We start from the raw sequence: 22,085 nt of genomic DNA, 5'->3' as shown, positions 1-22,085 counted from the left end.
GCAGAATGGTTAATACAACTAGGGAGCTATACTACAAACCTTGAAGAACAATTCATGGAGTTTAACTGGCAAGGACAACATTATAAATTAAATGGTGTTAACAGTCCCAGCTCCAAGGAAGGTACAAGCACTTGTGAAGAATGCACCAATCAACAAAAGGATTTCATTCCATCGCAACAATGTTCAACTAGAGAAAACCTTTTTAGTTGTGCTTTGAGGACAAAGCATCTCTAAAGGGGTTGGCAATGTGATGAATAAAAATATTCACAATATCAATTAAATAATAAATATTAAAATAGAAAATATTAATAATAATTAATTAATTTAATTAGTTAATGTCTCATTAGTTGTGAAGAGACATGGGTCAAAAGTTGTGTCATTCTATCTTCATGGCCAGTCAATGCCTATATAGGCATACAGCCGCAAAGATTTGTAAGCACCATTCATATTTATATAGATAATACAATTACTACTCACTACAAATACACGTCTACACATATGATTCATGCTTGCATAAATGTTTAAGCGTACCAAGGTTGAAACCACTTAATAGGGTCCTTGATTAACCTCCTTCTTGAACTTGGAGACATTTGTACACTCTAAATGCCATTATGGAAGGGCAAGACACTATGAAGTGCCCACTTGGTTCCGTGACTTGTAAGCTCATTTGTTCAATTACACTAATGATTTGTTGTACTGGAATGTGAGGAAACAAATTGGATCTTATGCATGATTGCAAGTGGGTCCTCATCTTGGGGTTTGGTCTCCCTATACGGGGTCCAAGCCCTCCAAAGGGTCATATTGGCATTTATAGGGTATGCATTGAGAGCCACTGGCCTCCACTATAGCAAAGAGCAGATAGCCATGCCATGGGATCCCTCAACACCATTCATTGCTCGCTCGTGTCCCACTTATTTGATGATGATGATGCACCTGGACCACCTTGCCCAGCCAGCTACACTCTTGCACCACACACTTGGTAGTTGATCCAGGGCCCAGATGGGGTTGTGTCTCACCATGGGAGACAAAGGGAGGGCTTGCATCATTGTTCCAGCCCTTGCAAATGGGATACATGTTTGTTCAATTCAATTGGAAACCCATGAAGATGATTTTGCGCCTCCCATAGCCAATTAGGGGCGCCACAGGGCATTTGCTTGGAGATGAAGGGAGCCACCCCCTTCATCACTGTTTTTGGAGCCCTTTTATTCATTTTAGCAAATGTTGGACTCCATTTGACCTCCCGACAACCCTCCTAGTTACTTGTCTATCATCTTGGCCCTCTTAAGAGGCTTATTTTTCATATTATGGAGCTATTTGGTAGACTTGTCACCAAAAGAATGTTCTTTTGCACATTATTTTTATTGTAGGGGCATTATTAGGCCTAATTTACCCATTTGAATCCCTTAGAGGATCATATAAATATGAGAGAAGTTCATTTGAACTCTCATCATCACTTGGATTTTGGATATATCTTTCTAAAGATTTCGGACTTGCAATTTGTGGAATGATTTGGATGATTAAATGCATTTTGATGTGTGGAATATTTTCAATATCTCTCTTGGAGCTTCTATTTGGCAAGTTTATGGATGGATATACTCTTTTTATCATGCAAGTGCTCTTTTCATGCAAATTTCATAATGTTTTATGTCTAATGTATGGAATTTTATGTCATGATTTCACTTGTGCCCTAAAAATTAATGTGAATTTATGAAACACTTGTGGTGATGATGATAGTGGTTAACGTCCACTGAGACCAAATTGGTCTATCGGACCTATAATTTTCTTAGTTTTTAATTGTCTGGCTCCTCGTCTTTCTTGGCGAGATTGGTGTTGTAGCTTTCTTTGTTTTCTCTACGGTCTTCCAACTTCCTTTATCTTGCATCTCCTTCAGCTCTTCTGGTTCTTTGGACATTGGTGTCTTAGCTTCGCAATCTATTGTGTTCGTCCTTTTGAAGATAGTCGGAGAAGAAGTTTGGTCTAGGAGATCTGCTTTGTTGTTAAATGAAGATTTATTTTGTGCGGTATTCGAATCCTCATATCTGTTGATGCTTGAAGGGTTGTCGAGTTCACTTTTTTGTTGTTGGGCGGGGCTTTCTCCTTGCTTGTCTTGAGAGTTGTTTCTTTCTTGCCCGATTTCTTGTGATTCAGAGTTTTCTCTAGAGTATTCTTCTTTGATGACAATGTAGTGTTCTTTTTGTGCTCCTTCCCACCATGTAGATCTGTGGTGGTTTTTTCTAGCAGAATTTTTCTGGGAGGCTTTTGGGCAATTTTTGGCTAGATGGCCTGTCTCAAAGCAGGATCGACATCGGAAGAGGACACTTTCATAATCGAGTTTCTGGTTCCACACAGTCTTTACTTGTTAGGTTTATTTCAGCTGGGAATCCGGCACTGAAGTCCATTTCCACACAGATGCATGCATAGGTGGTTCTAGCATATTCCTCTGTTTCTGGGCACCTGCAGTAAAATTTCCCAATTGCATTTCCAATGGCTTTTAGCGAGGAGAGATTCTAGAGATGCAAGGGTAGGCTTGGCAATCTCACCCAAACTGGTGTTGAGGTTATGACTGCTGTTGAGGGATCGAATGATGGGTTCCATGGCTTCATGAATAGGCCTGAGTTTTCCCAAAACCAAGGGCCGGAATCTAAAATACATTGTCTTCTTTTAGGATTTTCAAAATTTACTATAAAGAAACCCCTAGCACAGGGGTAGATATTACTTTCATCAGAAATGACAGCCTTCCATACCTCTGAGATCCAATTGTGGAGAGCTATCAGCCGTGGCCAAAAACCAATGAACTGGCAGATTAGGGCACTTTCAGAAAACTTCAAAGCCTCATTGAGTGAGGCCTGGACCACCTAGACAGTGGGAGCTGGGGCTTCACTGACAATATGGGCAGGAGCTTGCCCTCCAGAAGCGAACAGAACTGAGCTAGCAGCTATTTTCGCGAAGCTGGGAGCCATATTTTACTTGCCCGTAGAACCCAGCCGCAGAGAAATAAGGCAGAAGATTAGATCTAGATCTAGCCGCAGAAGATTAGATCTAGAGCCTAGCCGCAGAGAAATAAGGCAGAAGATTAGATCTAGATCTAGCCGTAGAAGATTAGATCTAGAACCCAGCCGCAAAGAAATAAGGTCGAACTTTTATTATAGCACCAAGTAAATTGTAACCTCACGATCTGACAAAGCCAGAACTTTTATTATAGCACGATTTCAGCAGCACCAGAGGTTCAGAGCACGACATGCATTTCCTAGATAGAAGCACCCACGATTACTCGTTGTGCAGAGATCTGACATTCGAGGATGTCAATACTATTTCTGGATTCTTTGCTTCCTGATTGTTCAGCAGATTCCTCGCAGTAATTTGGCTGTCGTGGGCGGTGATACAAAAGACACGTGAGAACAGAAGACGCAGTAATTATGTGATACAGAAGACGCGTGAGAACAGAAGACCGAAGAACGAATTTATGGCTTATTGCATATTTTATTCATCTTGGCAAGAAGAACGAATTTTCCTGGGGGTAGGTTGTGCAACTTTTACCTTGAAACTCCATCAAATATTGCATATCGAAGTATAAAAGTCTAAAGTTGTTGTGAAGTTGCATCCACAAAAAACGTAGCTGCTTCTTTAGGCCTCCTTGAAGAGCGAAGTTCCTAAATCTTGATCATTTTGACTCCAATCTTCCCAATAGCCAGGCACTAGTCCTAGATCCTTGATGATCACATTAACTTAACGAAATACCATTCTTTCACCTCTTTTTTTCGTCTCCCAAGGATAAGGAGATTTTCTAGGACTTTGTGCGAAATTTTAGGGAGGAAGAATTTTAGGATTCCGTCTAAACAAGTTTCTTTACTTATGTCTCCTCTAGGCATCCTCCAGTTTTGAACGAATTCCAGCAGTGGAATTTCAAATAAATTGATGCCCTAGCTATCACACCACGAGGGAACCCTTGACGTTGCTTTGACTTGGGGATTTCTTGATAATTGCAGTTCATCATTCAAAACATTTTCTCTTAACTATATGTGATAATTGGATGAGCCTTTACCACAATATATCTCTCAACCCTTGGTCTCTTATAGTATTTCTCTCAAGGGATTTTTCGTGGAAAGTCATCCTAGCTTCTCCCAAAGCTCACACTTTAATTGAATTTTTCCATTGAATGAGCCATCCTTGCCTCACTTTGAACCCTAGTATTAACACATCAATCACAAGTGAGGGATTTTGGAAGTTTTAATCTGAGGCATTCATCATTTTTAATATTCCCAAGCCCAAGGTCATCCTTCATACATCTTTCTTAGGGAGCCTTTCAGTTTTTCTTTAGGTATTTGAACCATTAATTGAGCCTCTCCCTTGAATGGGCCTAGGAAATCACGTTATATCTTGCTATTGATCCTATCATTCAAGTGATTTCCGCCATACTGGAACCCCTCCCATCAGTAAAAGTCCATAAAGAGCAAGGGACATTGACTAAGGTGACAGTGGGTCCTTATCCCATTGTTGCCACTTGGTCTAGTAGTTGCCCTTTTGGGACCCCTTCTAGATTGAGCGGTAAAAAATTTGGCATCGTTATCGTGGACAAGAGACGTGTGCCTTGTTTCCCTTACGACATCATTGATATATCACTCTCGGCGACTCCAATGGAAGAACGAAGCCCTAATTCTTCATTGAACTTTAAGGTCAAAATGTTTGTAAGGTGGAGCAAGCATTTCTCTGAGCATCACTAAATTCAACCTGGAAACTCCTACATAATTTACATGTGTATCTCTATAGGATGTCTTTCTTTGATGATTTTCCCACTTTGGACATCACTAGCATCCTTGGCCACCCTAATCATGTCACAGGGAGGATGGTACGAGGGGTGCCCATGTTTGATCGCAATTCACTCTCTGCAATTGATCATGTAGAAAGATTTATTGCGCATACTTCAAAGATGAAAGTGGTCCACCAAGATGTCCTTATACTGTTGTTCATGAGATCCCTCCATGGTTGCATAATCACGAACCTAGGAGCATCTCATCTATTGAGGAATTTTTTGATGGCTTTCTTAGATATTTTCAAGTATGCCCTTCACTAAACATTCAAGAGGAAGCCTTCATTGAGCATCATGATGACCTTGGGAATCTAGATGATGAGCAAGAAGGAGGGTCCTCCCTGGGTCCACATGACAAAAAAGAGGATAAAGATAATTTTCAAAACACGTGTGATAGGGAGGATGAGTCTATGGAAAGTGAAGTTGAGGTTAACCCTACCTTTTCTGAGGATACTATTTTTGATAATCCACTCTTTAAAGACCTTGGAGAAGGTGATCCTGTTACCGCTCCAAACATTGATATCAGTGATTATTGGCATATTGAAGAAGGGAAATGGGAGGTTCATGGGAATTGTTTCGACAATGTCCCTATCTATGACACTGATGATCAGGATATTAATATGACCCTTGTCTCTCTTCACAATCCTGGGTTGTAGTTGAGTTGCATCTGGACCCTTTCCGCAACCCCTCTAGTAATAAAGAATACTTTTTCTCGCTTGAATATGATCATCATAAGCAACTCGCTTGTTGTGTCTCCCCATGTCATCAGCCTCCCTTTCCGTCCAATCATGACCCTATGGTGGCCATAAAGCACGATACAAATGATAAGGACCATGATGGAGATGATATGCCTAAGGTTACCATCCATCGAAGGTTTATGAGCTTGGTTGTTGACATCTCTATCTTTTGGTTGGAAGAAAGAATCTCGTGGAGTAGATTACATCCCTTTTTTCTTTCTTCCCCTGTGATACTCCATGTATGGACATTGTATTTTCCTGCCTCCCACCCGCATCATCCTCCATGTGATTGTTCCTATGTTGGCTTTTGGATCTATTGCCTAAGTAATCATATAAGCAAGCAAGTTTATATTGATCTAATGATATGTTGGTTGCACTGGCTCTATGATTACACTCAATCTTTGTCTGAGATAATATGCATGTTAGGGTAGGATGCATTGCATATTGATTTTTGCATTAGAACTAACATCATATCCTTTTATCATGCTAGATTAAGTGCATTTAGATTAGGCCTAATACAAGCATGGACGATCATAACCACAAAAACATGTTGTCATGTGTGCTTGGTCATTGATGTGCAGGTAACAGGTCTACAATCCCAAGAGATTGTTGGTGTTCTCATGACCTCCTCGTTCAAATACATTCGTGCACTCTACCTAGAGATCGTGTCCCAGTTGGAGCCAAATGTTACCCACCACCTGTGGGTGACACCCATTGGAGAAATTTTTCTCCTAGATTGTCTTCAGCTGGCAGCCAACATCCCCTTGCAGCCCCTAGATAGCTCGATGTGCCACCATCTCCGCCACCTAAGCCAGCCATTATGCACCCTAAACCATCTGTCATGATCGTATGTATGAAGGTGGGCCTTCCAACCCCAAAGGTATGGCTTTCATTATGGAGTTTGGTTTTTTTTGCTTACTTATCATGGACACTTTTGGGCATGGATTAGTGCGGGAGATTCGGCGGAAAGAATGGGCTTGGTTTGTACTATTGTCCCCTTGTCCAATTTTGCGGTTAACCTTGTATCCTAATCCCGTGGGATCATCGTTATTGGCTACTAGCTTTAGAAGTGGAACTACATGGGAAACCCGATTTTGGTTGCGTGGTCCCGCTTCCTGACACCACATACGTCACTCCTCTCCACTCATTATAACCCCTTTTCACATATTTCCCATCTGGGTCCACATTTGTCCATTGGGTCCACAAGGAGTTACCCTCCCCCTCCCCTTGTCCATACTTTGGGTCGGGCCTGGAACTATGCCTCAAATGCTAACGCAACTAAAAAGAAAGTAAAAAGCATAATTTGGCCACTCTCAACAAGAAATGTACCATAAAATACAAAAGATGGTCAGTACATACAAATTTAGCACATGGACAAAAGCCAACATGAGCTCTACCCCTATCAACATGGTCATCACCCTGGTTCCTAGGGCTTGTCATATTGCACCCCTGCATCATTAAGGAAACCATGATTGTCCCAACCCCTGGTAGGCAAAGAACTACCCAACCTTTAGGGGGTAATCACTACTATATATTACACGTCATTATCTCATTCCCTAGAGCCCCAAGCAGTTATAAAAGAAAAAACAATAAAAGGCAAAAGGCATATGAAGAAGGGTGGAAAAACAAAGGTCGGGTAACTCATGTACCACGATTGCTCCCTCCTGTATTAGAGGTTGAAACAGCTTAATAGGGTCCTTGATTAACCTCCTTCTTGAACTTGGAGACACCTGTACACTCTAAAGCCCATTATGGAAGGGCATGCCACTATGAAGTGCCCGTAATGGAAGGGCATGCCACTATGAAGTGCCCATTTGGTTGCATGACTTGTAAAGCTCATTTGCTCAATTACACTAATGATTTGTTGTAATGGAAGGTGAGGAGACGCATTGTAGCTTATGCGGGATTACAAGTGGGTCTTCATCTAGGGGTTTGGTCTCCCTATACGGGGTCCAAGCCCTCCAGAGGGTCATATTGGCATTTATAGGGTGTGCGTTGAGAGTCATGGGCCTCCACTATAACAAAAGAGAAAATAGCCATGCCATAGGATCCCTCAACACCATTCATTGTTCGCTCATGTGCCACTTATTTGATGATGATGATGCACCTGGACCACCTTGCCCACCTGGCTACACTTTTGCAACACACACTTGGTAGTTGATCCAGGGCACAGACGGGGTTGTCCCTCACCATGGAAGACAAAGGGAGGGTTTGCATCATTGTTCCAGCCCTTATAGATGCGATACATGTTTGTTCGATTCAGTTGGAGACCCGTGAGGATGATTTTGTGCCCCCCATAGCCAATTAGGGGAACCACAGGTCATTTGCATGGAGATCAAGGAGGTCACCCCCTTCATCGCTATTTTTGGAGCCCTTCTATTCATTTTGGCACATGTTGGACTCCATTTGGCCTCCCAACGACCCTCCTAGCTACTTGTCTATCATTTCGGCCCTCTTAAGAGACTTATTTTTCATATTATGGAGCTATTTGGTGGGCTTGTCACCAAAAGGATGTTATTTTGCAAATTATTTTTATCGTGAGGGCTTTATTAGGCCTAATTTAGCCATTTGAATCCCTTGGAGGATCATATGAATTTGAGATAGGTCATTTGAGCTCCCATCGTCACTTGGATTTGGGATATATCTTTCTAAAGATTTCGGACGTGCAATTTGTGTAATGATTTGGATGATTAAGTGCATTTTGATGTGTGGAATATTTTCGCTATCTCTCTTGGAGCTTCTATTTGACAATTTTATGGTGGATATACTCTTTTTGTCATGTAAGTGCTCTTTTCATGCAAAATTCATAATGTTTCATGTCTAATTTATGGAATGTTATGTCATGATTTTACTTGTGCCCTAAAAATTAATGCGAATTTATAAAACACTTGTAATCTTGCCTCGTTGCATATGTTATTCATCTTGGCAAGAAGAACAAATTTTCCTAGGGGTAGATTTGCAACTTTTACCTTGAAACTACATCAAATATTTCATATCGAAGTATAAAAGTCTAAAGTTGTTGTGAAATTGCATCCACAAAGAGCATAGTTGCTTCTCTAGGCCTCCTTGAAGAGCGAAGTTCCTAAATCTTGATCATTTTTACTCCAATCTTCCCAATAGCCAGGCACTGGTCCTAGATCATTGGTGATCGCATTAACTTAACGAAATATCATTCTTTTACCTCTCTTTTTTCATCCCCTAAGGGTAAGGAGATTTTCTAGGACTTGGTGCAAAATTTTAGGGAGGATGAATTTTAGGATTCCGTCCCAACAAGTTTCTTCATTTATGTCTCCTCTCGGCATCCTCTAGTTTTGAACGAATTATGGTTGTGGAATTTCAAATAAATTGATGCCCTAGCTATCACACCAAGAGGGAACCCTTGAAGTTGTTTTGACTTTGGGATTTCTTGAAGGATTGCACTTTGTAGTTCGTCATTCAAAACCTTTTCTCTTAACTATAGGTGATCATTGGATGAGCCTTTACCACAATATATCTCTCAACCCTTGGTCTCTTATAGTATTTCTCTCAAGGGGTTTTTCATGGAAAGTCACCCTAGCTTCCCTCGAAGCTCGCACTTTAATGGAATCTTTCCAGTGAATGAGCCATCCTTGCCTCACTTTGAACCCTTGTATAAACACATCAATCACAAGTGAGGGATTTTGGAAGTTTCGATTTGAGGCATTCATCATTTTTTAATATTCCTAGGCTTGAGGTCATCCTTCATAGGTCTTTCTTAGGGTGCCTTTCAGCTTTTCTTTAGGTATTTGAACCATTAATTGAGCCTCTCCTTTGAATGGGCCTAGGAAATCACGTTATACCTTGCCATTGATCCTATCATTCAAGTGATTTCTTCCATACCGGGACTCCTCCCATCAGTGAAAGTCTATAAAGAGAAGGGAACATTAACTGAGGTGACAGTGGGTCCTTGTCCCATTGTTTCCACTTTGTCTAGTAGTTGCCCCTTTGGAACCCCTCCTAGGACCCCTAATAGATTGAGTGGTACCAGGCACTTGTAGGGAGAATGGAGGATAAGATAAGCATTTGGGACATATACTTCTTGAGGATTGGGAATCCAAGATAGGAGTAGTCCCAAGGATCGATACTCTTTGAGTATAGTGCAAAGTATCCAAGATAAAGAGTAGTCCTAAGGAGGACCAATATTCTTTAAGGATTGGGAATCCAAGATAAGAATAGTCCTGTAAGGACATACCTGGTGAACATCCGGATGGGGTATGTGCCTTGAGAGGCGGTGATGGTGGTGTCCAAATGTATGCCTCCCAACATTGTGCTCTAATCTAGTGGAGAGTTAGAGCTTGTCAGTCAAGGCCTTGCTATTTTGTAATTGACAATGTTGGTTATGATGATGATGCTTATCAATCTGAACTCTTCTTATGAGAATATTTCAATTTGAGAGTATCCTTGTATCCTGTTGTGTAATTATGAATACCTCCCTAGTTAAGAGAGAGTATTGGAAAATGTAACTAGGTTCGGCATTCATAATTATCATTGTACTTGTGTCAATATATATTTCTTGTAAAAGCAAAAGAAAAATAAATTATTATTATTATTTCATTAGTCAAGCATGTTCTTCATGCTTCTAGGGTTTATTGAGTCAAAAGAAATTTGTCATGAGTCAAAGTTGTTGAGAAATCTAGGGCATTATTAGTTAGGTGATTTCTCTTCCATTAGTAACTGCTTGTGAGTATTTTTACTTCATTAGATTAGGATCTCCTCTTTGCTTAAGTTGTTGGTGTTTTCTTCATCAAACAACTACCAATGCATAAACATAAATAGACAAGAGACATAGAATGTACGCTATGATCCAGGGCCAAAACCTCTCACTCTTTGAGAGGAAAACCCGCACCAATTCTTCATATAAAGATTCCAATTGACGAATACCAAGACGCTTGACCTATTAGCCACTCCAAGACCAAGACACACATTCTCTTGTCAATCCTCTTCTTGACTCCTCTTCCACCGAGATCTTCATCATTGCCTTTGATACTAAGATCTTCATCACTGCCTTGACAACACTGTTTCCTTTACGAGCCCTTATCACAGAGATAATACCTTATCATAATAGTATTACCAACAACGAACTGTTATGTCATTAATGATACCTTACTGCACTTGATGTAACACCGAGACAGAGGTACTGCAAGGTAGCATCTATACTGTGATTATATCCACTTCATACATCTGAACTTCTTAACTTAGATTATATCCACTATCACTATGATCCGAGCTTTAGAGGGATCTGATTTCCCTTCAACACTTTGTCATCCCAAACTGTCATTCCATATGTTACTGTCCATCCGAAATATAGAGAGAGACATCCAAACTTTCTTTGTTGCATCTATCCATCCGAAACAGAGATCCAAACTTACTTGTTGACTATAATAGAAGTCTGAATTTATCATTATTGCAATCCACCCAAAACAGAGATCCGAATTGCTTGGTGACGAACTCATCACTGCTCTCTTCATCCGAAAATATCTGAACTGTTGATTGTAGTTCATCACTGAAAACTTCAGAGGAATCCGAACTTTTGTGCCTCCATAATGCGGAGACCCTGCCCACCTATTTATAGTGGTTTGTCCCATATATTAAGCCGACATGAGTTTATGAACCGGTGTGTCTCCATAATGTGAGCCGACATGAGTTCCTTCATTTATCTTGAGGCCGACATAGGAAGAGGAGGATTGTGCTTGTCTTTGGAGGGCTATTTTACTAGGATACATTTGACATATCTTTATACATGACATTGACTCTTTGACAAATCCTAAGGCTCTCAATGGGAGCCATCTAAAATAAACCTCTTGCTCATGAAACCCATGAAGCAAGGCATTACAAAAATAATTTTATTTACTTCTTTTCATCATTTACAAAGATCATAATTACATGTCATTATGAAGACCGAACCTAGTTACATTTTACAACACTCCCTCTTAACTAGGGAGGTATTCATAATGGTACTTGGTCATTCTCAATCTGAAGAATTTCTCATAAGAAGATTTGGATTGGTAACCTGTATGTCTAGCATCATATCAACCAACACTGTCACATAGCAAGGCCTTGACTAACAGCTCTGTCCACATGATCAGAGCACAATGTTGGCGAGATCAATGAATAACCATAATCATTGTCTCTCAAGGTACATACTCCACATGGGTGTTCACAAAGTATGACCTTCTTTGGAGTATTCTTATCTTGGGTAGCTAGTCCTCAAAGAATATCAGTCCACTACGACTACTCTTATCTCGGATGCCCTACCTCATCCTCAAAGAGCATCGAATGCCAGATGATTACCTAATCCTCCATTCTGTCTTCCAAGGTGAAGACCAGAATGATGTGTCTATCTCTCCCTCTCAATTAGGGAGGACATATCAATTCTAATAAAGGAATGTACTCATTTCTACAAAATGAATGTACCTAAGCTCCATCTTGGCTCAGGAATTTCAGACTCCCTCTTAATTAGGGACCTACAGCAACTCCTCAACCAACGGCTTGAAGAGATCCTTCCTTCGATGTCATGAATTTCTTTGTCAAGGAGTCTTTGTCTTTTGTAGCCTCTACATAGGGCATAGACCATCCATCACCTTCATCCATGGATCAGTCATGTCATTATTCCTTTCATCAGAAATTGATCCATTAGTCTTCATCTGGACTTGCTTCATGTCATGCTGCTTCCCTTGGCTGAGCTGCATAAACCCATCCAGATATTTTTTCAAAAATAAGAAATGAACACTTAAATCAAAATTACCTTTGTGTTGGGCTTTCATCATGACATCTTCCAATGTGCATCAGCATCCTACATACATGTTGACATATCTCCCAAAGATATACATTGCCAAGGGTCCTCATATTTTTCAGACTTCCATCAAAGTCTTCGTATCTTTCCGGGAATTTTCCTAGTCAAATCTTCTTGGTCTTTCGAATGTTGATTGTCTTTACCATGGTTGCATATCTCATCATCTCTTCCTTCCTTTCTTCATACATTTCATTCCCAGGAGCTTCCATTCAGAGTTTCTCAGTTGTAGTCAACTACCTCATACTTCATATGAGGACATATTATGTTGATTTCATCTACTGTGACTCGTGCCTTCTGGCAACCTTTCATAGGAGGAGATTCCTTTCCTTTGATCATGCTCCTCAAATCGAGTAGTGATCCATGTTACCTGCAACCATACAACATGACTTTATAGTATTGAATACAAGCATACATACCTCATTTACCTTTAGGCCATCTAGGTTTCTTTTAGCAGCTTGCCTAAAGAGCTTCAATCCCTTGATCTGCTTCATATGTCATCATACCATCATCCCATGAATTCCACAAGTTGGTGTTCCTAATGAAACGCTTACTTCCTTTCTAGATCGGTGAACCCTCCGATGAGGGTTTCATCAGAGAATCTTGAGGATCTCCCATTTCTTTATCCAACAAGTGTTTCCTTTTGACTGATGTATGATGAGACTTGTCCCAAATGACTTCTGCCTTTGATCTTTCAATGAGGTCACCAAGAGCTATATCCTTCATAGTTGACTATCAGACATCCTTCATGTTTCCTATAGTGATGTCACAAGCTCTTACTTCTAATGCTTTTCCTCTTCCTTGGACTTCATTCTTTCAACTTCCTCCACTTCTTCGATGAAATGGACTTCTTCTCTATCTTTGTTATTATTGCCCTACTTGAGCTTAGGACAATCTTTCCTATAATGCCTGCAGCATTGCATCTTAGTTATGAGGACCAAAATTTCCAGACTTTTCCTTCCTTCTTCATCAGTTAGTGCATTTAGAATGATGATTATCTCTCCCAGATCTTGCAATTAAGATCTTACGAAGATAACCCTTTATCCTTTAATACCTTCAATTTGTGTAGATCAGATCTAAGTGATGTGACCTTCTTTATCGCATCTTCAAAGAATAGTTCTACCAGTTTATCATATATTTCTTAGATATCTCCAATCCTGCTATATAGGGATGAGGGATCTTTGACTGATTTCATAAAAATCTCTTGAGCCCTTTGATCCCTTTCCATGTATTTAGAGGAAACCTTTCCATTGATATGTTTAATGACTTCACTTTCTTCGAGGACTATGTCTATCCTCCTTTTTCCATGCAAGGAATTTCAATGACCCAACTAGCTTATAGATCTCCTTGCAAAACAAAGTCATTTTACCAAATTTGATTATTGAATGAAAGATACTTATTTAACAAGTGAAGATGAAATCTTCAATTTGATCACTTTGATGATTGTTGAAGAGGATGTAGTAATGCTTCTTTTGGATGATCTTTTTCCAAAGGAAAATCCCTTCTTCAATAAAGAAGATTGCTCCTTTTATGATGTCAACACCTTTAGACTTAGCTTCCTTTGTTGATGGTAATTGATGAGAATGTTTTGATGCTTCCTCAGATGATCTTCTTCAAGGATAAGGAGGGGCTCCTTGCTGCAATGATAGGGAGCTTGCCTTCTTGCTTTTGAAGATGATAATAATGCCTCCTCGCCTTCAACATACTTCGACTCCTTTGGTAGTGAATGAGTGCAAATCAGAAATGCTTCTAGAGTGTAGACTTTCTTCAAGATGATGTGATCTTCGTCTTTAGAGTACTTCAACCTACCTTGCTTTGTAGATAACTTGACGAGGGTCTTTGTGGTCTTTTGATGATGACTATAGGATCCAACACTTTTGTTGGTGTAGACTTCTTTGATGTGTAGATCTATTTGCATTGAGTAGGAATAAGGCTTTGGCTTTGATTGATAATCCCAAGACTTCTTCTGAAGTAAAGCTTCTTTTATGATCTAGGGTTTGATTCTCCAAAGTAGATCTCGACTTTACTTTGATATTCTTCAAACTCAATCCTTAAGTGTCTCTTTGATTGCCTGCCCTTTTTCTTGACTTTGACACCTTAGCTTTGATACCATGTTGAGAAATCTAGAGCGTTATTAGTTAGGTGATTTCTCTTCCATTAGTTATTAGTTATGTTTGTGAATATTTATACTTCATTAGATTAGGATCTTCTCTTTGTTTAAGTTGTTAGTGTTCTTCTTCATCAAACAGCTACCAATGCATAAACATAAATAGACAAGAGACACAGAATGTAGGCTATGAGCCAGGGCCAAAACCTCTCACTCTTTGAGAGGAAAACCCGCACCAATTCTTCTTATAGAGATTCCAATTCACGAATACCAAAACCAAGACCCTTGACCTATTAACCACTCCAAGACCAAGACACGCATTCTCTTGTCAAGCCTCTTCTTGATTCCTCTTCCACTGAGATCTTCATCATTGCCTTTGATACCAAGATCTTCATCACTGCCTTGACAACATTGTTTCCTTTACGAGCTCTTATCACAAAGATAATACCTTATCATAATAGTATTACCAACAACGAACTGTTATATCATTAATGTTACCTTACTGCATTTGATGTAACACCGGGACAGAGGTACTGCAAGGTAACATCTATATTGTGATTATATCCATTTCATACATCCGAACTTCTTAACTTAAATTATATCCACTGTCACTGTGATCCGAACTTTAGAGGGATCTGATTTCCCTTCAACGCTTTGTCATCCCAAACTGTCATTCCATATGTTACTGTCCATCTGAAATACAGAGAGAGACATTTGAACTTTCTTTGTTGTATCTATCCATCTGAAACAGAGATCCGAACTTACTTGTTGAATGTAATAGAAGTCTGAATTTATCATTGTTTCAATCCACCCAAAACAAAGATCCAAACTGCTTGGTGACCAAACTCATCACTACTCTCTTCATCTGAAAATATTTTAACTGTTCACTGTAGTTCATCACTGAAAACTTCAGAGGAATCCGAACTTTTGTGCCTCCATAATGCGGAGACCATGCCCACCTATTTATAGTGGTTTGTCCCATATATTAAGCTGACATGAGTTTATGAACCGGTGTGTCTCCATAATGTGAGCCAACATGAGTTCCTTCATTTATCTTCAGGCCGACATAGGAAAAGGAGGATTGTGCTTGTATTTGGAGGGCTATTTTACTAGGATATATTTGACATATCTTTATACATGACATTGACTCTGACAAATCCTAAGGCTCTCAATGGGAGCCATCTAAAATAAACCTCTTGCTCATAAAACCCATGAAGCAAGGCATTACAAAAATAATTTTATTTACTTATTTTCATCATTTAAAAAGATCATAATTAGATGTCATTATGAAGACCGAACCTAGTTACATTTTACAACAAAAGTCCCATTTGGACTTATTGTATGAAAAAGAAAAATATTTATTTTTGAAGCAAAAGAGTCAAAAGTGTCACCACAAGACCAAGTCCGCCCTCCAAGAACAAGTTGGCCTAAGCTCCAAGAGCCACCTAATCGACCTCCTAGATGTGTACATATAGAGGGCAACTCGACCACTTTGAAGACCATTCATTAACTCATCATGTACATAGACCTTTGTGCCAAGAAAAGAAGAATAAACCAGCAAATTCAAACGAGAGAAGATGAAGAATTTTTTGCCCTAGTTTTGTGAATTTTTCTGAGGTATTGTAGGCCCAAAATTTCAAGGGCCAAGATTTCAGGGACCGAAAAAGCAGGAGCTGAAATTTCAAGAGATGGCCAAATTTCATATGTTTGACCAAAATTGACTTTGTTGACTTTGACTTGGTGGAGAGGCATTGAAGGAGGGTTGACCTGGGTCTGTGTGGCAATCTTTGTCTTGGTATTCGGGTTTTGGATATCTCACTTTGATCTAATTCTATAAGAAGAGAATTTTCTTGGGTTTTCCCCCTTATGGTGTTTTTGCCCTGGCTTGGAGCCTATATCTTTGTGGTCTTGTCTCTTGTGATCTTCATGTTTTTGTACTTTTGGTAATTCCTTGATGAAAGAAAAAAACATAAAAATCTAATAAAGAAGCCAACAAATTCACAAGTAATTATCTTGATAGTTAAATCAACCCTAATCTACAAGATCTTTGATTTCTCAACATCTTAGAGATCATTTTATTGAGATTTGTACATATGGCATGTGTAATATCCCTCTTAGAGAGATTACCTTTGGATAAAATTATGAGTTAGGGTTTCAATAAACACATGACAAAATTGTATTTTATAACAGTGTTGCAATACTTCATCAATCTATAAAACAATGATGATCTTTTATTGAATGCATAAGTAGTATTAAAAAGAAAAATTGATTCCATAAGCAACCACTATAAAATAGGGCCAATTCAACAAGCAAATAGCAAACTTACAAAAATCCACAGTTTCCCAGTAGGGATATCAACAAAAACGTAGTTTCTAGGCTTACAAAATGGTAGCCATCCCTGCTCTATCCATCAATAGCTTGAAACACAAATTGCCCTAACTTTAGATTAACCATTGTTGCTCAATTTACTGCTACAATCCCTTTTGTCTGCTACTTAGGCCCCGCCTCTTAGGCCATTTGCTACCCTCAAGTTCGCCTTATGTTAGTTCGTTGTAGACTAGAAACCAACCTCAAACAGTATGATGTCCTGTGCTACCTCAGAGAACCCAATCCGCTGCTCTTTACTAGCCCTTGTTGCCTCAGAAAATTAGGTTCCAGCCAGAATTCGATCACCTGTAGCAAGAAAAGATGCAGGGATTGGCTAGGGTGGAATCTTTCACCACCGAAACCAATCAGAGACAAGGGTCATAGAACCCTCCAAGAGCACTCAGCTCAAAATCAAGAAGAACGGCAATCCATCATGGTCATAATGATTCTCCTCACTTCCTTATATAGTTTCTCTTTGCAGCTTTTACCTCCTAAATTCAAATTTGAGTGACTTCCAAGTTTCCCTCCATTTTCCCCAAATTAATTTTTATTATCTAATGTTACCTAAGTAACATCAAATAATAATTCCCCCTTTTGAAATGACTATAGCCTATGGGGTTAGATAGGCTACTACGTCATTCCTTAGGCAATTAATTTGAAGAGGACATCACAGCATGGCCACCATTATTTTATTGTTGTTTGACTTGTCCACTCCTTGTTAATTGGTGGATAATGTTAGTTTATGCATTCCTAAGTTACATCTAGGGTTTCTGTCTTTTGACATGATATTAGTATTCTATTGAGGAGGTTGTTGACACTAAAATTTATATAGTAGAGGCTCCTCCATTTGTAATGGTTGTTGAAACTTTGAAAGTGCTTGTAAATCTCAGAGGTTATTTTGCTCTAGATTTTCATGAAGAGTTTTGTGGAATAAATGGTTCAATCTTGCTAATGTGAGTTGACTATATTGGTGTGTTATTGTTGGATCATCGTTGCTGATTTTTATTTGGCAAAGAAAGTTCAAAAGGGCAAGGAAGAGCATATTTGCAACACTGGATGTGAACTAGGAGTAGTAGTTCCTTTTCCCTAGTTTCTTTATTATTTTGTTATGGAAATGAATATATTTGCATCTAATATCATTTGAGTTGTTGCATTAGTTGGTTCCTAATGAAAGAACATCCTTGAAACCTCTTTTGGAAGGTGGATCTCTTAGACACCCCTTCCTTTAAAATTTATGTAGTAATTTCCAGCCAATTTAAGGCTGCTGTAGCATGAAATTTGAAGCTCACCTAGACCCCAAAACTTTGTTAAAACAGTTCTCTAAAATGTCCATTTGCCTAATATGGGAATTAGACACTTGTCCTCCCCTTTCAATCACTTAAAAAATCATGAAAATGAACCTTTCATTTATGGTTTGCAATCTGAAAATTAACAACAACAAAATGCTTTATTTCATATTGTCAACTGTGAATTAGCCCTAAATCATAATCTTGAACTAGACTTAAAATTGTATTGTGTAAATCTGGAAATTAATTATTATAATTTCATTAGAACCAGATTTACCATAAGCCCTCATGCAACTTCATTTAATACCATTTGTGTGGACTTGGATTGCCTTAGGGATTCTCCACTTGTATTGGAAAAGAACCAACATAAAATACTGGAAAGAACCACTATGGTGACAACAGGTAGCCCTTCCGAGTTGCCCTTGGGGTTTCACATTTATGATTAGGATTTTTTCATACAGTAAGAACCTAGGTAGTCACACATAGTTATCAATGACTGCAATGACGAACCTGCGGTTCAATCTCACTCGTTCTTGACAACTAGCTCTAGTGGGCCTTGACATCCTCTCTTAGGACCAACATGGGGAGTTCCTCAATTTTTATAAAAAATTTGTTGCATAGGCACTCTGCACTCTATTCTTCATTAGCTAAACATTTCTTCTTTTAGCTAGACACTTGATCTTTGTTTTTTTTAGCTTTCAGCATTGATCTAAGAGTTGCTTCCGCACTTCCACCGATGTACTTGTTTGAGTCCCATTTATCTACATTTATGGTTATTTGTTGCACATTAATAAAATTATCTTAGATGTATTTTTCTTAGTCTGATTGACCTATTTTTGTGATCTCTTATGGGGCATTAATAAAATTTTATTATCTTATCTATAATCCTTATTGCCTGCATTTGTAAAAATGTAATTTCTGTCGACCAGGGCTTGCTGGGTCGATGAAAGCAGGACATTTTCATTTTTATTGCGTCCACTTAGGTTCGATTAGTCGGGAGACAACTTTACCCCGCGTGAGCCAGCGCATCTCTGCAAGGGAACCATTCAAATAGTGAAAGCCATCATGGCCACTGGGTTGGCCAGTCACACACCATTAAGTGCGACGCGTGTCCCTGTGCAGATGGTGGGTACTTGACACATTAAAGTCTGAAGGAACCATTCTCGAGACTTTTTAAAATATGATCAGAAACCAACGAAGTTCATGGGTCAGGTAAGGTGGTTGTAGCGTTAAGCTGTCCACCGGATTCCACTCTAAATGCAGTTTTACCCAGCCTACATAAAATCAGTTTTAAAGAGACAGGGCGAGGTAAAAGTTCCAGTTGATTTCGGCAGGATAGCTACTCCTCAAACCTAACACGTAAGCAAAAAGATATCTGCTCTTTGCAGTGCAGCCCCTCACTGCACACACAAGTACACGGAGAACAAGGTCATACAATCCAATATACTCTGTATTAAGCATTTGTTATTGGGCTGGACATTATTTCTGTAACAGCATTCAAACTCAAAAGGTGTCCGACCAATTGAGCTTTTTTTCAGAGAATTAAAGATAAACTACCATTTGGGTTTTGTTTGACGAAATTCCTAATATTCGCTTGCGAAACATAACATTGGAAGCAAAAAGGAAATAATGAAGCACAGGTTGTGAAACCTAGAAGAGAGCGCAGTTTTTGTATGGCCTGCGGTGAAGGAGAAGGTCCAGCAGGCGAGAAGGTCTTCCTGCAAAGCTCGAAGAGCGTCTGCACTGCGTTTGTTGTCATCCCCTCTGCACTTCGCGTTCCTTCTATATTTTCACTACAAATATGTGAAAAATCAAAAAACGAACTCAGCTGCCTGGAAGAAAAGCAGGACACTTGGAAGCCCATTCGAGAGAGTACAGGCTTCCCTCATTTAGAAATTGATTGCTCTATGCTCTCCACATGCCGGCCACACAAATATATTACGGCAAATAAATTTTCTTTAATTTCCAACTTTTTAATGGAAACCGCCCAGTTTCGTGAGTTCCTACGTAAGTCGCTCTCGAGCATTTCAATGGCAGTGACGTAGAACTGTGTTAGATCGAGTTTTAGTTAACTGTGGTAAGCTCCAATCCATAGCGTTTTAATCGATTCCAAGCAACAAGTATGACTACTCGGTGAGAAGGATAGGATGAGGGGCGGAAGGCAATATTGAGGTGAAGGAAAATTTTAGAGGTTAATATTTTGTTGGTTCGTTAATTTTTCATGTTTTTTTTTTTAAAATTGCTAATTTTTATTTTTTTCTAAAAATGATTTGTCAAAATTTTACAATACAAAATTATTTTACATTAACCATCATTAAAATTTTATATAGACTAATTAAAATTATTGGAAATATAAATATTTCTACAAAAATATCACCAAACATTTTACAATATGCATATTAGAGACTAGTAAGATTCGTTGAGGTTTCTAAACTTTAAAATAAGCTTTCATCCTTAAAATTTTCCTTGATTGAAGCAACATATATGGACAATGAAATACAATAAAAATTTGTGTTTTTATATATCTTTTAAGGAATGTAGCAAGAGGTTAAATTTAAGAAAAAAGATACACTAACATAAATGGTCCAGAACAATTGTGATCCTTGTATGCACAAGGTACAAAGCAATGAGATTACAATAGATTACAAAATTGGAAATACAAATGTAATTTTGGTCTAAGACACGTTGCCTAGAAGTATTTTTATTATAAGATGCTTAGAACATCAACATGAGTTTACGCTAAGGGATTTGAATCTGGGACTACAATTTGTATGTGTTCCTTTGAGCCTTCAGGAGGTATTCCTACCATAGGGGGTGTCACGGCCCTATACTTGTGGTAATCTTTCAACCAACATATAGTGGGTTTGGCACCACTACACTCTTGCTTTTCAACAATACTAGAGTGTATGGACTACGCCTAACTCCAACACTTAGCCAATTTTCCAATTCTTCAAGTGTTAACAATGCAGCGGAATAATATTTACTTCAATTACAATTTATCGTCATTATTATGCAGCGGAAATCATAAACCATACAAGTATAACACACTTATACTTGGGAGGGGCAACTCCCGTAAAGTCTTCCAAATATAATATAGAACTGTAATGTACAATATATTATAATTACAAGTTTACAACAGCCATGTGCTACCAACTTCTTTGGCCTGCACAAATATACCAAGTGTCGTGTCACAATCTTGTAGCTACCCCGCTGCCTCTTGCCCACACGAATTATGAGGAAACCCAAGTCTCCTTGTCACAATACAATTATGCAGTTCAACTGTCTCACCAGCACTTTTGTCGTTTGACTACCCGGTCGCACGCATTGTCGCACCCTGACGTGCCCAAACCTTTCGTCACATCGTCTGCACATCGCAACTCCACACAGGTTCGTGTCGGCACGCCCAACGGTTCAACACAACCCAACCCGCTCCTGTCACAGAGTTTTGTCACACTGTCATGTGTCACCGGTCTGCAGTTTGCCCGCCCGACAATCCTTTGCACAACCCGAGTCACGGGTTCGTGTACACAATACAGCGCCTACATCTTAGTCCTCAAGCACTTTCCTGTCGTGTGGGTGCATGGCCTGCACCAGACCCACCTGCAACCCAAACTCAACTGTTTGTTGGTTCTCTTTGTCAAGTCACTCGCTCGGCTCCATTCTTGCTATGCTTCTGCGATCACACTAAGCTCGTTGCTTGATGCCTTCTCATCACAACTCGTCTGCAATATGTGTGTGTGTGTGTGCGCACGCATGTGTGTGTTCTATCATAACGCCAACTTCCAAGGGACATGGCTTTTCAAGGGTTAGCCCTCCAATGTTGCATCGATTCCTTCACCTCCATAACGTCGACCCATCAACATATAACTCAAGTCGGCTTACTCGTCGCATAGTTCGGCCAACACGTCACACTTCACTGTCGCGGGTCGCCCTGTCGCCCACCAGTCGTCGCATGACTCCTCCAACTTGCCCG

The 22,085-nt window shown here is 39.4% G+C and overlaps 1 protein-coding gene across 1 annotated transcript in view; it reads right to left on the bottom strand.

The window, feature by feature from the left end:
* Positions 1-20,169, bottom strand: part of LOC149138033 (plant cysteine oxidase 3-like) — a 263,519-nt gene extending 243,350 nt beyond the window's left edge. Inside the window, exon 1 of the mRNA XM_089448154.1 lies at positions 19,763-20,169. Coding sequence (XP_089304280.1) covers positions 19,763-19,976 — 214 coding nt within the window. The 5' untranslated portion in view covers positions 19,977-20,169. The remainder of the gene's footprint in view (positions 1-19,762) is intronic.
* Positions 20,170-22,085: the final 1,916 nt, after the last annotated feature.

This window comes from Pinus tabuliformis, chromosome X, assembly GCF_031772625.1.
Source record: "Pinus tabuliformis cultivar Carrire ecotype Pingquan chromosome X, CPIR1, whole genome shotgun sequence".
NCBI classification, from domain to species: Eukaryota; Viridiplantae; Streptophyta; class Pinopsida; order Pinales; family Pinaceae; genus Pinus; species Pinus tabuliformis.
This window is presented reverse-complemented; position numbering and strand designations above follow the sequence as displayed.